Source organism: Malurus melanocephalus, unplaced genomic scaffold (genome assembly GCF_030028575.1).
Source record: "Malurus melanocephalus ecotype Western Australia unplaced genomic scaffold, MMel_1.1 scaffold_749, whole genome shotgun sequence".
Classification (NCBI taxonomy): domain Eukaryota; kingdom Metazoa; phylum Chordata; class Aves; order Passeriformes; family Maluridae; genus Malurus; species Malurus melanocephalus.
Genome location: NW_026623981.1, coordinates 94,160 through 108,530, shown reverse-complemented (window position 1 = coordinate 108,530; position 14,371 = coordinate 94,160). Strand labels below are relative to the sequence as shown.

Genomic DNA, 14,371 nt, shown 5'->3' with positions numbered 1-14,371 from the left:
CATTAGGAAAGCACTTCCACACCCCCTGCTCTTCCACACAGGTTCTGTGCTGCTCAAGTCACTTCACTCTTATCCTCAGTTATTTCTCTGCCCAAATTATTTTAATTAAGCATTGTTCATCCCTCTAACCCTGGTTTGAAGTTATCACACAACAAAACCTGTCACTTCCAGGAGTGATTATTCCAGGAGTGATTATTCCAGAAGATTATCCAGAAAATTCTGATGCTGAGCTGTTAAAAATTCAGATATCTCTGCCACTGGCAGCACTGGGGAGAGAAATGCTAATTTAGGCCCGAGTTTATATAATTTCTAAGCAAATTGAATCTGATTTCACATCACTTTGATCCAACTGCCTTTTGAAAAAAAATATAAAATAAAATTGCCAATCCAAATTCAGTCTGGAGAAGGCAGGATATGCTAATGGATGTCATTAAATTCTTGGGGGATTTAAGTGTCCATTTTAAACAATTCTTTCTGCATTTTTTTTTAATAGGAGCCCAAGGATAGCAGAGTTTATTCCTTCCCTGATATTTTTATGGTTCAGTTTGGGAAAATTTGAGGTGCTGGGACTCACCAGTTTCCATTGTTGGTGCTGCTGACRATCCCAGCTCCCGGATCCTGCAGGAATTTGGGGAAGATCTGTCCCTCATGAGCTCCCCGGAGCAGAGTGAAGCCTGAGCTCATAATTCCCTGGGAAATTCCAGCTGAGCCTGGAGGAAATGAGTTTTCTAGAATTTAGGGATGCCTCCAAAACCATCCCTCGTTTGGGATTTGCTTAAATGCAAATCCCYGGATCCGTGTTTGAGCCCCATTTGCATGGTCAGAGCGGATCCTTCCCCAGGAGCTCCTTCCTGCCCAAACTGATGGCTCACGGATGGAAACAGAGGTTTATTGRCAGAAAAACTTGGCTTGGAGGGAAATTCGGGCAAGGAGGAGTGATTTCCTTACAGGTGAGGGATGAATGTGGCTGGAAAAATAAAAAAAAAAAATCAGGTTTGGGATGAGCATCTTCTGCTTTGGGAGAGTGAAATCCTCCATGAGCTGTCGAGGCCTCACTTTTGGGCAGGAATTCAGGAATTCTGCTTTTCTGGGAGAATTTCTGGGAGAAGAGGGCTGGGCTGGGCTTTGCAAAACTAAAACTGTGCCTTGGATTTTTGTATGAATATGTCATGAATTTTGATATAAAAATGACTCAATTTGGCCCTTTTGCTCTTTCCTGGTACCCAACATCTGCCAGGGTTCCTGGCAGGTATCAGCACCTTGCCCAATATATGGATTTTTTTATAAATATATGAATTTTTGTATAAATATATGGATTTTTGTACAAATGTATGGATTTTTGTACAAATATATCATGAATTTTTATATAAAAATGACTCAATTTTGTCCCTTCTGCTCTTTCCTGGTACCCAACATCTGCCTGGGTTTCTGGCAGGTAACAGCACCTTGCCCAATATATGGATTTTTTGTATAAATATATGGATTTTTATATAAATATATCATGAATTTTGATATAAAAATGACTTAATTTTGGTACCCAACATCTGCCGGGGTTCCTGGCAGGTAACAGACGGGGCAGGAGGCACCAGGTGGGTCCTGGCAGATGGAAAATGGCACAGAAAGCGTTGCTTTGTGGGTTGTGCTTGCCAGCTGCCTCCTGGCACCGATTTTTGTCTCTCAGGGCGGATATTTGTGTACTTTGGGGAGGATATTCGAGTTAAATCCCAGCTCTGATCTCTGTCTGGCCGGTCCAGGTGTTTTCTGTGCCGATTGTAAAGAAATGACACCGAAAACAACCAAACAGGGATGAAACAAAAGCACAGCCCGATGAAAATCTGCTTTCTTTGAGATAAAAATCCCTTACCTYAYGCTTTCTTTTCAAAAAATCATCCCRCCCAGATTTTCTGGCCAGTTTGGTGGGTTTGGGGAAGTGTTTTCTGTTCATATCTGGGGTGTGTGGTGGGATTTGCAGAAGTCATTGTGTGCTGACACGGCACGTTCTGTGCAGCCCCTTTGATTTTAAAAAGGCTTTTTTAATTTTAAAAAGGCTTTTTTTTAAACCTGTGCCAAAGCAAACGTTGGGAATTGTTCCTCTGCTTTGTGTAACAGAAGAGCCCGGGACGGCAGATGGAAGAGGAAATGTGTATTTAATTCAAATTTTAATCTGTCCGCTGATGAACGAGCAAAGAATTTGTTGAATTGAATTTGTTGAATTGAATTTATTGAATTGAATTTGTCGAATGTGTTTGTTGGAGGAGCTGCAGAACCCTTGGGTTTTGTGGTCAGTGTTGGCTGGGATGGATTTTCAGCGTGAGGACTCTTGTTTGGGCAAGGAATTGTTCTGGAAGCACCAAAAATTTAAATGAAAATCATGGAATGGTTCGGGTTGGAGGGACCTTAAAGCCCATCCAGTGGGCAGAGACATCTTCAACTGTCCCAGGGTGCTCCAGCCTGGTCTTGGACACTTCCAGGGATCCAGGGCAGGCACAGTTTTTCAGTGAGAAGCGGTCCTGGTTCCCGGGATGTTTGTTTTTTGGTGGTTTTTTTTTGTCCCAAATTCGATCGGGAATTAATCCCCGGAATGACCCCGAGCCCCGACAGGAGCTCTGTAGGAACCTTTGTCACCCAGCGCCGTTTCCCGCCGGGCGCTCTGGAGCGATCGCGCACCCCGCGGGTTCCATGCGCGCTGATTGGCTGGCGGGCGCGCGGCGCCGGCTGTGATTGGCTGTGGCGGGGCGGGCGCGGCGGTCCGTCGCGTTCCGGGGTCCCCCGCGGGGCTAAGGCGGGCGGAGCGGCGGCGGCGGGGCCGCGTCCCCTCTGTCCCTAAACTGTCCCTGAACTGTCCCTAAACTGTCCTCAAATTGTCCCCACTGTCCCCGCGCTGTCCCCAAACTCTCCCCGAACCTCTCGGGTCCCGCCGGGCTCGGGGCCGGTTCCATCCCCGCCATGGCGCCCGCCAAGGCCGGCGGGAAGGGGACCGTGGTTCTGCAGTGCGAGTGGCAGCAGTGCTCCTTCGTGGCCTCGGAGATGGAGGAGTTCTGCGGGCACGTGAAGCAGCACCTGCAGCAGCACCTCCCTGGCGAGCAGCGGCAGGAGATGGACCCGCTGGGTGAGGCGCTGGAAAAGGAGGATTTTTTTTGGGATATTTTATGAGGGGATTTTGTGGTGTCTGACAGGAGGGGACAGCCGGGGGAGACAGCACAGACCTGTGCTGCCAAGGTACAACAGGACAAGAAAAACATCGTCAAATTGTGCCAGAGGAGGAGATTCAGGGTGGACATGGGGAGTTTTTCCAAGGTCAGGCCTTGGCAGGCGCTGCCCAGGGAGGTTTGGAGTGCCCGTCCCTGGAGGTGGCACCGAGTGCTCTGTTCTGGTGACAAAGTGGGGAAAGGGCACAGCTTGATCATCTTGGAGAGCTGCTCCAAMCTAAATAACTCTGTGATTTTCTGACAAGTGAAAGCTTCTGGGGTTTTTTATCCTCTCCCTGTGGAAAGCAGTGCTGCAGGCCTGGGATCTCAGGGAAACACACTCGGAGAGTAAAGGGCTTTGGAGAGCAGATTGGCTTGGAGAGGCCCTTAGATCTCTGGTTTTGGGGTGCAGAGGGGCCATTTGGGATTCACAGGAGTTGTTTGGGGTGCCCAGGAGCCATTTGGGGTACAGAGGATCTGTTTGGGGTGCAGAGGAGCCATTTTCTTGTGTTGCAGAGGGCCATTCGGGGTGCCCAGGAGCCGTTTGGGGTGCCCAGGAGCCATTTGGGGTGCAGAGGAGCCGTTTCCTTGTGTTGCAGAGGAGCCATTTGGGATGCCCAGGAGCCGTTTGGGGTGCCCAGGAGCTGTCTGGGGTACAGAGGAGCCATTTGGGATGCACAGGAGCCATTTGGGGTACCCAGGACCTGTCTCCTTGTGTTGCAGAGGAGCCATTTGGGGTGCCCAGGAGCCATTTGGGGTGCCCAGGAACAGTTTGGGGTGCATAGGGGACATTTGGGGTTGCCCAGAAGCCATTTAAGGTGCCCAGGAGCTGTCTCCTTGTGTTGCAGAGGGGCTGTTTGGGGTGCCCAGGAGCCATTTGGGGTGCCCAGAAGCCATTTAAGGTACCCAGGAGCCATTTAAGGTGCCCAGGAGCTGTTCCTTGTGTTGCAGAGGAGTACACGTGCCTGTGGCAGAACTGTGGTTTCTGCTCCCCGGCGAGCTCCGCTGACCTGGTGCGCCACGTCTACTTCCACTGCTACCACACCAAGCTGAAGCAGTGGGGGCTGAGGGCCCTGCAGAGCCAGGCAGATGTCAGCCACTGCCAGCTGGACTTCCAGAGCCGGAATATCATCCCTGAGATCCAGGAGAACTTCCTGTGCCTCTGGGAATACTGTGAGGTGAGAGCAGGGGGAAGGGGTGGTGCTGCTGTGCTGCAGTTTCCCTGCACAGCTGGACACATGCACAGCTGGCTGCTGGCTCTCTCTGGAACAGCATCTGAGCTGCTTTTGATCCCTTCCCCCTGTCCTGTGTGTCCTTTTTCCCCTCAGAGGTCGTTTGACAACCCCGAGTGGTTCTACCGGCACGTGGAGGATCACAGCTTCTGCTCCGAGTACAAGGCAGCAGGGAAGGAGAACCACGTGGTGATGTGTGGCTGGAAAGGTTTGTGGGGGGCTGCAGGGCTTCTTCAGAGGGTTTTGTGGCAAACATGGTCGAGGAGAAGAGGTTTCAGAGAGCCCCTTGATCTCCAAAAATAGGCGTGTGCATGTTTTTGATAGTGAAATGTTCCTGCAGAGTTTCCTTTGGGGAATCCAGTTTAGTGCTGAGTCTTGAATTTCCCATTTCTATGTAATCAGTACCTTGGAGAAAAAGCCACTGTTTATTTATTTNCCCGCCGGGCTCGGGGCCGGTTCCATCCCCGCCATGGCGCCCGCCAAGGCCGGCGGGAAGGGGACCGTGGTTCTGCAGTGCGAGTGGCAGCAGTGCTCCTTCGTGGCCTCGGAGATGGAGGAGTTCTGCGGGCACGTGAAGCAGCACCTGCAGCAGCACCTCCCTGGCGAGCAGCGGCAGGAGATGGACCCGCTGGGTGAGGCGCTGGAAAAGGAGGATTTTTTTTGGGATATTTTATGAGGGGATTTTGTGGTGTCTGACAGGAGGGGACAGCCGGGGGAGACAGCACAGACCTGTGCTGCCAAGGTACAACAGGACAAGAAAAACATCGTCAAATTGTGCCAGAGGAGGAGATTCAGGGTGGACATGGGGAGTTTTTCCAAGGTCAGGCCTTGGCAGGCGCTGCCCAGGGAGGTTTGGAGTGCCCGTCCCTGGAGGTGGCACCGAGTGCTCTGTTCTGGTGACAAAGTGGGGAAAGGGCACAGCTTGATCATCTTGGAGAGCTGCTCCAAMCTAAATAACTCTGTGATTTTCTGACAAGTGAAAGCTTCTGGGGTTTTTTATCCTCTCCCTGTGGAAAGCAGTGCTGCAGGCCTGGGATCTCAGGGAAACACACTCGGAGAGTAAAGGGCTTTGGAGAGCAGATTGGCTTGGAGAGGCCCTTAGATCTCTGGTTTTGGGGTGCAGAGGGGCCATTTGGGATTCACAGGAGTTGTTTGGGGTGCCCAGGAGCCATTTGGGGTACAGAGGATCTGTTTGGGGTGCAGAGGAGCCATTTTCTTGTGTTGCAGAGGGCCATTCGGGGTGCCCAGGAGCCGTTTGGGGTGCCCAGGAGCCATTTGGGGTGCAGAGGAGCCGTTTCCTTGTGTTGCAGAGGAGCCATTTGGGATGCCCAGGAGCCGTTTGGGGTGCCCAGGAGCTGTCTGGGGTACAGAGGAGCCATTTGGGATGCACAGGAGCCATTTGGGGTACCCAGGACCTGTCTCCTTGTGTTGCAGAGGAGCCATTTGGGGTGCCCAGGAGCCATTTGGGGTGCCCAGGAACAGTTTGGGGTGCATAGGGGACATTTGGGGTTGCCCAGAAGCCATTTAAGGTGCCCAGGAGCTGTCTCCTTGTGTTGCAGAGGGGCTGTTTGGGGTGCCCAGGAGCCATTTGGGGTGCCCAGAAGCCATTTAAGGTACCCAGGAGCCATTTAAGGTGCCCAGGAGCTGTTCCTTGTGTTGCAGAGGAGTACACGTGCCTGTGGCAGAACTGTGGTTTCTGCTCCCCGGCGAGCTCCGCTGACCTGGTGCGCCACGTCTACTTCCACTGCTACCACACCAAGCTGAAGCAGTGGGGGCTGAGGGCCCTGCAGAGCCAGGCAGATGTCAGCCACTGCCAGCTGGACTTCCAGAGCCGGAATATCATCCCTGAGATCCAGGAGAACTTCCTGTGCCTCTGGGAATACTGTGAGGTGAGAGCAGGGGGAAGGGGTGGTGCTGCTGTGCTGCAGTTTCCCTGCACAGCTGGACACATGCACAGCTGGCTGCTGGCTCTCTCTGGAACAGCATCTGAGCTGCTTTTGATCCCTTCCCCCTGTCCTGTGTGTCCTTTTTCCCCTCAGAGGTCGTTTGACAACCCCGAGTGGTTCTACCGGCACGTGGAGGATCACAGCTTCTGCTCCGAGTACAAGGCAGCAGGGAAGGAGAACCACGTGGTGATGTGTGGCTGGAAAGGTTTGTGGGGGGCTGCAGGGCTTCTYCAGAGGGTTTTGTGGCAAACATGGTCGAGGAGAAGAGGTTTCAGAGAGCCCCTTGATCTCCAAAAATAGGCGTGTGCATGTTTTTGATAGTGAAATGTTCCTGCAGAGTTTCCTTTGGGGAATCCAGTTKAGTGCTGAGTCTTGAATTTCCCATTTCTATGTAATCAGTACCTTGGAGAAAAAGCCACTGTTTATTTATTTYTTATTTTAATTTTYTTCARTMATTTCTCCTGAATGTCTTCACKGCTGYGGGGGGACCGTGCTGGTTGTGCTGTGRTGATCCCACCCTGCTCTGTGAGATTTTTGGAGCTTTGCCAGCCAGAACAGGAGGCAGGAGCCGATTGTTCAGTGAGGCTGTGGCTCCTGAGCCAGGGGTGAAGTTCTCAGTTGTGCTGTCCCTCCCCAGACTGTGACTGCAGCTTCAAGGGGCGCTGCAAACTGCGGGAGCACCTGCGCAGCCACACGCAGGAGAAGGTGGTGGCCTGTCCCACCTGCGGGGGGATGTTTGCCAACAACACCAAATTCTTCGACCAYATCCGCCGCCAGACAGCCCTGGACCGTAAGCCTGGGGGCAGGGAGGGTTTGGGGAGCCCTGGGGATTGGAAATTTGGGTGTGCCACCTCTCCTCACTGCTCTCCGTGCTGTTGTCTCTGCTCTGATCTCTCCTGTCCCCACCCCTGTCCCCCTCGCTGTCCCCGCTGCTGCAGAGCAGAGGTTTCAGTGTTCCCACTGCTCCAAGAGGTTTGCCACCGAGAGGCTGCTCCGTGACCACATGAGGAACCACGGTGAGTGTTTTTCAGTGATTTCTCCTGTGTCTGTGTGAGTTTTTTTCAATAATTTCTTCTATGTTTGTGTGAGTTTTTTTCAGTAAATTCTCCTATGTTTGTGTGAGCTTTTTCCAATAATTTCTCCTGTGTTTGTGTGAGGTTTTTTTCAATAATTTCTTCTGTGCTTGTGTGAGTTTTTTTCAATAGTTTCTTCTGTGCTTGTGTGAGTTTTTTTCAGTAATTTCTTCTGTGTTTGTGTGAATTTTTTTCAGTAATTTCTCCTGTGTCTGTGTGAATTTTTATCAATAATTTTTCCTGTGTTTGTGTGAGTTTTTTTCAATGATTTGTCCTGTGTCTGTGTGAATGCTTTCTCTGCTGTGAGGGTACAGCAATGGTTGTGCTGTGGTGATCTCGCCCTGCTCTGTGGGGTTTTGCCCAGCCTCTGTGAGCTCTGCCCTGCTTTGGGGTGACGCCTCCCCCATTCTGTGCCCAGTGAACCACTACAAGTGCCCTCTGTGTGACATGACCTGCCCGCTGCCCTCCTCCCTGCGCAACCACATCCGCTTCCGCCACAGCGAGGAGCGYCCCTTCAAGTGTGACTACTGTGACTACAGGTGAGGGCCAGAGCTGTCCCTGTCCCCAGTGCCACCTCAGTGTGTGTGTGTTTGTGCTGCAGCTTTGCTCTCTCACCTTCTCACAGCTGCAAGAACCTGATAGACCTGCGGAAGCACCTGGACACGCACAGCAAGGAGCCGGCGTATCGCTGCGAGTTCGAGTCCTGCAGCTTCTCTGCGCGCTCCCTCTGCTCCATCAAACTGCACTACAGGAAGGTGCACGAGGTGGGAAGGCAGCAGGGTTTGTGTTGCTGTGCTCCCTGCTGTCAGTGTGCTCACAGAGCCCCGTGTTTCCTGCCGTGCCCTGGTGTGGGTTTGTGGGGTGCTGATGTCACTCTCGCTGTCCCCCAGGGTGACTCGGAGCCCCGGTACAAGTGCCACGTGTGTGACAAGTGCTTCACGCGGGGGAACAACCTCACTGTGCACCTCAGGAAGAAGCACCAGTTCAAGTGGCCCTCGGGACATCCTCGTTTCAGGTAGTGCCCACCCTGAGCTCCTCAACACCCCCTCCCCAGTGCGAGACACAGCTGGGACTGCGTCCTGTGTTGTGCTGGAGCAGAGATCTGGCAGTGCTTGGGCTCTGATGGGCTCCAGCCCCATTTCCCAGTGGCTGGGAGGCTCTGGGCACTAAACCTGCAGTGGGATCTGGCAGATCCGGGGCAGTGGTGCCATCACAGCTCTGTGGTGTGACACTTCAGAGCCCAGCAGGGGCCATGTGTCCCCCTCTGATTGCTGAGATTGCTGCATCCTCTCTGAGACGCTCCAGAGGGTTTCCAGAGCCCAAAAGCTGTCAGGGGAAGAGGTGGAGCAGAGGGGTTTGAAGGAGATGGGCTGGGGAGGTGATTGAGGCCTGGCATGAAGCTCAGAGGCTGCCATGGGGTGTGTGGGTTTGGGGCTGGGGGCTGAGGGGCAAATCTGTGCAGCACAGGGCACTGAAAGCTGSGGTGCTGTGCCCTGGGAAGGGCAGAGTGCCCGGCTGACCCCCTCCCGTGTGCCCCCAGGTACAGGGAGCACGAGGATGGCTACATGAGGCTGCAGCTGGTGCGCTACGAGAGCGTGGAACTGACAGAGCAGCTGCTCAAGGACAGGGAGAARCGTGGCGAGGCTCTGGATGGCTCCRGYGAGTGCCTGGTGCTGCCCGAGGGCGAGGGCAACCTGCAGGGCATCCTTCTGGAGCCACCAGCAMCCCCTGCCCCRGCAGAGAGCGGCGTGTCTGAGCCAGCCCCAGCCCTGTGCTCTGCTGGCAGCCCTGAGCCACGGCCCCTGGCAGCTGCCTCCTCCTCCTCCTCCTCCTCCTCCTCCTCCTCGGAGCAAGGAGCCAGCGCTGCCGGCAGCCCCATCATCCAAGTGGTGAACAGGACCAACGAGCAGGGCCACAGCGAGACTGTCTATTACGTGATGGCCAGCACAGCCTCGGAGGAGCAGGGCACGGGGGCAGGGCTGCCCGTGGAGMTGGAGGAGAACGTCATGGACAGGCTGCAGAAAACGGCGGAGGAGCTGGGCATCCAGATCGTGTGAGGGGATGAGGAGAACTCGGGCTCTGTGGCAGGAGACCTTGGGGAGGTGGCTGGGCTTGCCTTCCCCAGCCTCGCCTCGCTGGGTGCTGCTTCTGGGGACAGGGGGGTGTCCCAGGTGTGAATCGAGTGGTCTGAGCTGGAAAGAGTTGTCTGTGGGGGAGTAGGGATTTTCAGGCTGCTGCCAGCCTCGCAGGAGGTTTGGCCTGGCCTGGCAGGGTGAGGTGTCACCAGCTGTGCCCTTGCTGAGTGTTCCCCTGGCAAGAGGGGGTGTGGAGCACAGGCTGGGGCTCTAGCCTCTCCCCTGGGGGGATATGTGGCCCCAACAGGCCTGTCCTGCCCCGTTCTCTCTCCCCATGCCTTCATCAGCACTTCTGCACATCGTTTTGTGTCTCGCCTGGTGCTGGGAATGGTGTTTGCCTCACTGATCCCATAACCAGTGCTGCTCTCTGCMGCTGCTGTCCCTTGCAGGCCACTGCAGCACTGGCACATGGGGAGCTTCTTGCTGCTTTTGTCATCCCCTGGATTTCCTCCCCACATTGGGGTYTGGGCTCCTGGTCGGGTGAAGTGTACTTTGAGAGTGAAATAAAAATAAACCCCAGGCTGCCAGGCCCAGCAGTGTCTGGTGTGTGTGTGTGTGTGTGCCCAGCCCATCCCTGCCAGCTGTGCTGTGGTGGGAGGGTGGCACTGGGATACCTGTGAGGTGTGGGAGGTGGGCACTCAGCTGCCAGGCTCTGCTGGCACCGTGCAGCTGGCACTGGAGGGTGCTGCTCCCCCAAGGAGGCACTGGCAGGCCGGGCTGAGCTCTGGCACTCTGTTCCTGCTCTGGGGTTGGTTTTTGCTGCCTCCCCCGGGGCTGTCTGCTGCCTGCTCAGCTGTTTGAATACAGGGAGTAGCCTGGGCTTGTGAGCAGAGCCAGCTTGTCCCGTGTTGTCCTGGACAAGGACAGTGTGGATTTGGGGTCCCTGGAGTGACATTGGGGCTTTCCCTGTGCCCAGGGGGACTCAGAGRGGCACCTTGCTGGTCTTGACTTTTTCCCCCATTCTCCTTTCTCAAGCAGCAGAACCAAAGCTTTGGAATTGCAGGTTATTGGAGGAAAACACTTGATCCCAGCAGCTCAGGGGGAAGGCAGAGCATTCCTGCCTTGGCACCCAGCGTGGCCTTGCCCAGCCTCGCTGTCCCTGCCTGGCCCCTGCTCCCTGGGCCTTGGCAGAGCTGGGCTCAGGATGCCTTCGAGAGAAGGGCCCCGTGCCAGGTTTGCATTCGCAGCACTCCCAGCCTGGCCCTGGTTCCTGTGCTCCAGAGCCGTGGCTGTGCCTGCATCCTGCTGGGTTTTGCTTTGGGTGTGGGGTCTGGGCGCTGCTGGGAGTTGTCTCTTTAAACAGCGGCTCCGGGCGGGGTAATCTGCCAGAGATTATCTGCTGGGGAGAGGATTGGCATTAAAGACAATGTCTCCTCCCTTCCCCCATRTCCTGAGCATCCCCTGGCCTGGGGGTGTGTGTGGAAACCAAGTTCACTTTCTCCAGGGCGAGCAGAGAGGGGTCTGTGGGTGGAGGGCGAGGGGAGGAGGGCGGATGATGGCCCTGGGCCTCCTCTTCCTCGCCGTGCTGGCCGCGCCGGTCTCCTGCCAGGACCCAGAAGGTAACCAAGGGTTTGGGGGATCAGGGGCTTTGTGGGGTGCCCCAGAGCTGCTGGCACCAGTCCTCCCAGTAAGGAACAAGACCTTTGTCACATCCCTGTGCTGGCACAGGGCAGTGGAAGCCGGGGTCTGAGTGGATACACTCTTCACAGCAAGGGTTGGGGTGGGCTGGGATGAGCTTTTGTGGGCTCCACGCCCTCCCTGTGGGACGGGGCAGCTTTTGGGAACGGTGTCCTCGCCCCCAGCCCAGCCCCAGCCGGCCGTGCCCGCCGTGGCACCACAAGAGCTGGACACCTACTGGTCTGGCACGGCGCCCATCTGCGTSGGGGGCTGCAAGGGCAAGCACAAGGAGCTCAAGAGGAGCCAGTGTGGCAACGGCAGCTGCTGCTGGCTGGGCTACAAGTCCTTCTGCAGAGGTAAAGACCCGGGGGACGGGGGGATCCCCGGGGAGGCTGCAGAGCTTTGTGTCACACGCGKGTGTGAGCTCCTCCAGCAGCCCGGGGCAGGGCAGCCGTGTCCGGGTGGGGCTGTCCCTGTGCCCAGCCCTGCTGCCACGCTCCCCTCCCTGTCCGCAGTGAACTGCGGGCGGCCCGAGGCGGATTTTAACTCGGTGGTGCACGGGAACGACTGGTGGGTGGGCTCGGTGGTGCGCTACAGCTGCCGGCCCGGCTTCGTGCTGCTGGGGGACGCCGCCAGCGCCTGCCAGTCCGATGGCCGCTGGTCCCCCCGGCCCTCCTGCCTCCGTGAGTGTCACTCTGAGCCCCTGTCCCTGTCCCCAATCCTCTTGGCCCCGGAGGGCTCCGGGTGAACGCCCGTGACGGGCTCTGCCCTGCCCCGGCAGGGATCTGCCTGCGGGGCCGCATCGAGATCAGCGAGCGGGACATCACCGGCAAGTGCTCCTCGTCCTGCGGCACCCAGGAGCACCGGGGATCGTTCCTCCACCGCGGCTGCATCAAGATCTCCGCCTGTGTCCCCAAGCAGTCGGGCTGGGCCCGCTGGTTCCAGCGCTGTGACATCTGCGAGTGTGACTGCCATGTGCCCTGCGGTGAGTGCCATGCCCGCTCCCTGCCCGGGGCACGGTGGCACTGGAGATGAGGAACAAACAGCTCCAAATCCGCTGCCTTTGCTCTGCTCACAGGCTCCTCCAGGTAGAGCTGTGGCCTGTTCTGGGGAGGTTTCACCCTGGGCGCTGCTTCCCTTCGCCGCGTGTCTCCACTGCTGTGATCTCCGTCCGGCCCAAGGCTGTCATCGGGAACGGGAGGAGATGCTCCGGGCTCATTCCTGCAGGGCTGGCTCATCCCTGGAAGGGATGAGGATGTGTTTCCCGCTGCTGGACTTGGGGACAGAGATGGCAGCACCCATTTGCTTGGTTGTGCCCCAGAGGAGCCTCAGAYGCCTTTTAGGGGGAAGGCAGCGCATGTGCCTGCTGCAAAATCTGTGTCCCTCACTTTTCCCCATCAGGTAATTCCTGAGTTAAGAGGTGGAGCTGCCCCCTGAGCTTGCTGAGGCCAGCAGGAGTGTGGCATCGGTCCCCTGTCCCCATGCCATGGGCAGGGCAGCCTGGCCAGGGTCACAGCCCCCATTGCTGAGGGGTCCAGTGGGTCCAGCTGCCCTGCAGCCTCCCTGGGGTGCAGAATGGCCAAAGGTCTCATCTCCCAGRTGGAAAACCTTTCCCTTGGGCTGCTCCATGCACTGGCTGCTGCTCACGCTCCTTCCAGGGGTCTGTGGTCCTGCCCTGAGAGCCCCTTTTCCCCAGGGCCGGCTTCTCCCAGCACCTCGGGGCCACAGAGAGAGAGATTTGGCTCCAGCCAGGAGCAGCTTTGTGCCCCTTGAGGACATCTCTGGCTCCTTAGGATGCAGCCATGGAAAAGCCAGCAGTTTTATTCCCCCAGGGAAGGAGGAGGTGGTCTGGAGCAGACCTGAGGGCACTGATGAGGGAGCCACAGGACCAGGCATGGGTAATTAAAAATGTTTTTGCAGAGAATCACACAGGTTTTCCTGTCATGCAAAGAGGTTCTGCTGCCTGCTCTGGAAACACATGACAGAGCCAGGACAGGCTCCCTCTGCTCAGGGGACACCATGGGGACACAGATCTGGACAAGGTCCTAGCTGGGGATGGGAGGGATGGGAATGGGCAGGGCTCTATCCCTGCTTCCTTCCACAGTGCACTGACTCCAGAGGAGCTGCTGCTCGCTGCACGGCCACAGCTCGGGCCCAGCTGGGCAGGAGGGGCTCAGCAGCAGGGGGGACATGGCCAGGAGCCCCTTCTGCCYCCCTCAGGGAGCAGCCAGGGCTGTGATCTGTGATGGGGAATGCCCCGGGGAGGGGTGCAGAGACAACATGGAGCCCCAYGTGCCTTTTGCTCCATGAGGACATGACTTTAGATCTCCAGGAGGAGCTTGGCTCCACTGACAACTCCTCGTGCTCTACCCAGCCCAGCCCCACGGTCCTGAATCCTACCCTGAGCTCTGTCCCAGCCCAAAGCCGGCGAGGGGTGGGGAAAGCTCTCCGTGGCTCAACAGATGGTTTTTTTAATTAATACTCTTGCTGGTGCCACTCATTTCCATATGTCTTCGGTGGTTAAGTGCTGTGGTGGGTGAGAGGTGTGAGTAACAGCGAGGATGGAGCCAGGCGTGGTGCTGGGGGTGCTGGGGGATGCAGGTGCTGCAGGATGAGCTGCACYGGGGAGGGTTTGCTGTGGGTAAAACCCTGCAGGGACACCCGTACTGTGACCCTTTGTGCCCAGCCGTGCCCTCACCAGCCCTGGCCGCCCGTCCCAGGCCGTGCTCTGTGTGTCAGCCCTGCTTGCAGCCCGTGCTGCTCTTGGGGTGTCTGCACGGGGGGTTCAGTGGGGGCAGGAGCGGGTTTAGGGCTCGCTCAGGGGGGTTTGGGATGAAGGGGCAGCAGGGGGASCGGCGGGGGCTGTGTCYCGGCTGCGAACCRGAGCCRGCCCTGGGGTGCTGGGGGGTGCGGRGGCAGCGCTGGGCACCCCAGGAGTGTGCTCGGGGATGCTCGGGGCCTGCTGGCAGACAGCGAGAGAAATAGGGCCGGTCCCTTTAAGAGGATTTTTCGCTGCCTGGCAGCGCTGCCCGCCCGGGCAGCCCATCCATCCATCCATCCATCCTGCCGCCCATCCTGCTCCCCGCCCGGCAGCACCGGCCACGGGGCTGGCGGACAGCGGCACCCCCGAGCAGCCGGGCCCGGGGGGCTGCTGGCCACTGCGGGGCTTCCGCTAGCCAC

At 56.9% G+C, this 14,371-nt stretch overlaps 1 protein-coding gene across 1 annotated transcript; it reads left to right on the top strand.

The window, feature by feature from the left end:
- Window positions 1–2,912: 2,912 nt before the first annotated feature.
- On the top strand, window positions 2,913–10,101 carry HINFP (histone H4 transcription factor). Its single transcript, XM_057384815.1, has 12 exons — window positions 2,913–3,109; window positions 4,140–4,366; window positions 4,517–4,713; window positions 4,823–5,052; window positions 6,083–6,309; window positions 6,460–6,571; window positions 7,004–7,156; window positions 7,305–7,382; window positions 7,858–7,978; window positions 8,065–8,203; window positions 8,330–8,454; window positions 8,980–10,101. The coding sequence occupies exons 1-12, from the start codon at window positions 2,947–2,949 to the stop codon at window positions 9,494–9,496; spliced, it is 2,289 nt and encodes a 762-aa protein (XP_057240798.1). The 5' UTR covers window positions 2,913–2,946; the 3' UTR covers window positions 9,497–10,101.
- Window positions 10,102–14,371: the final 4,270 nt, after the last annotated feature.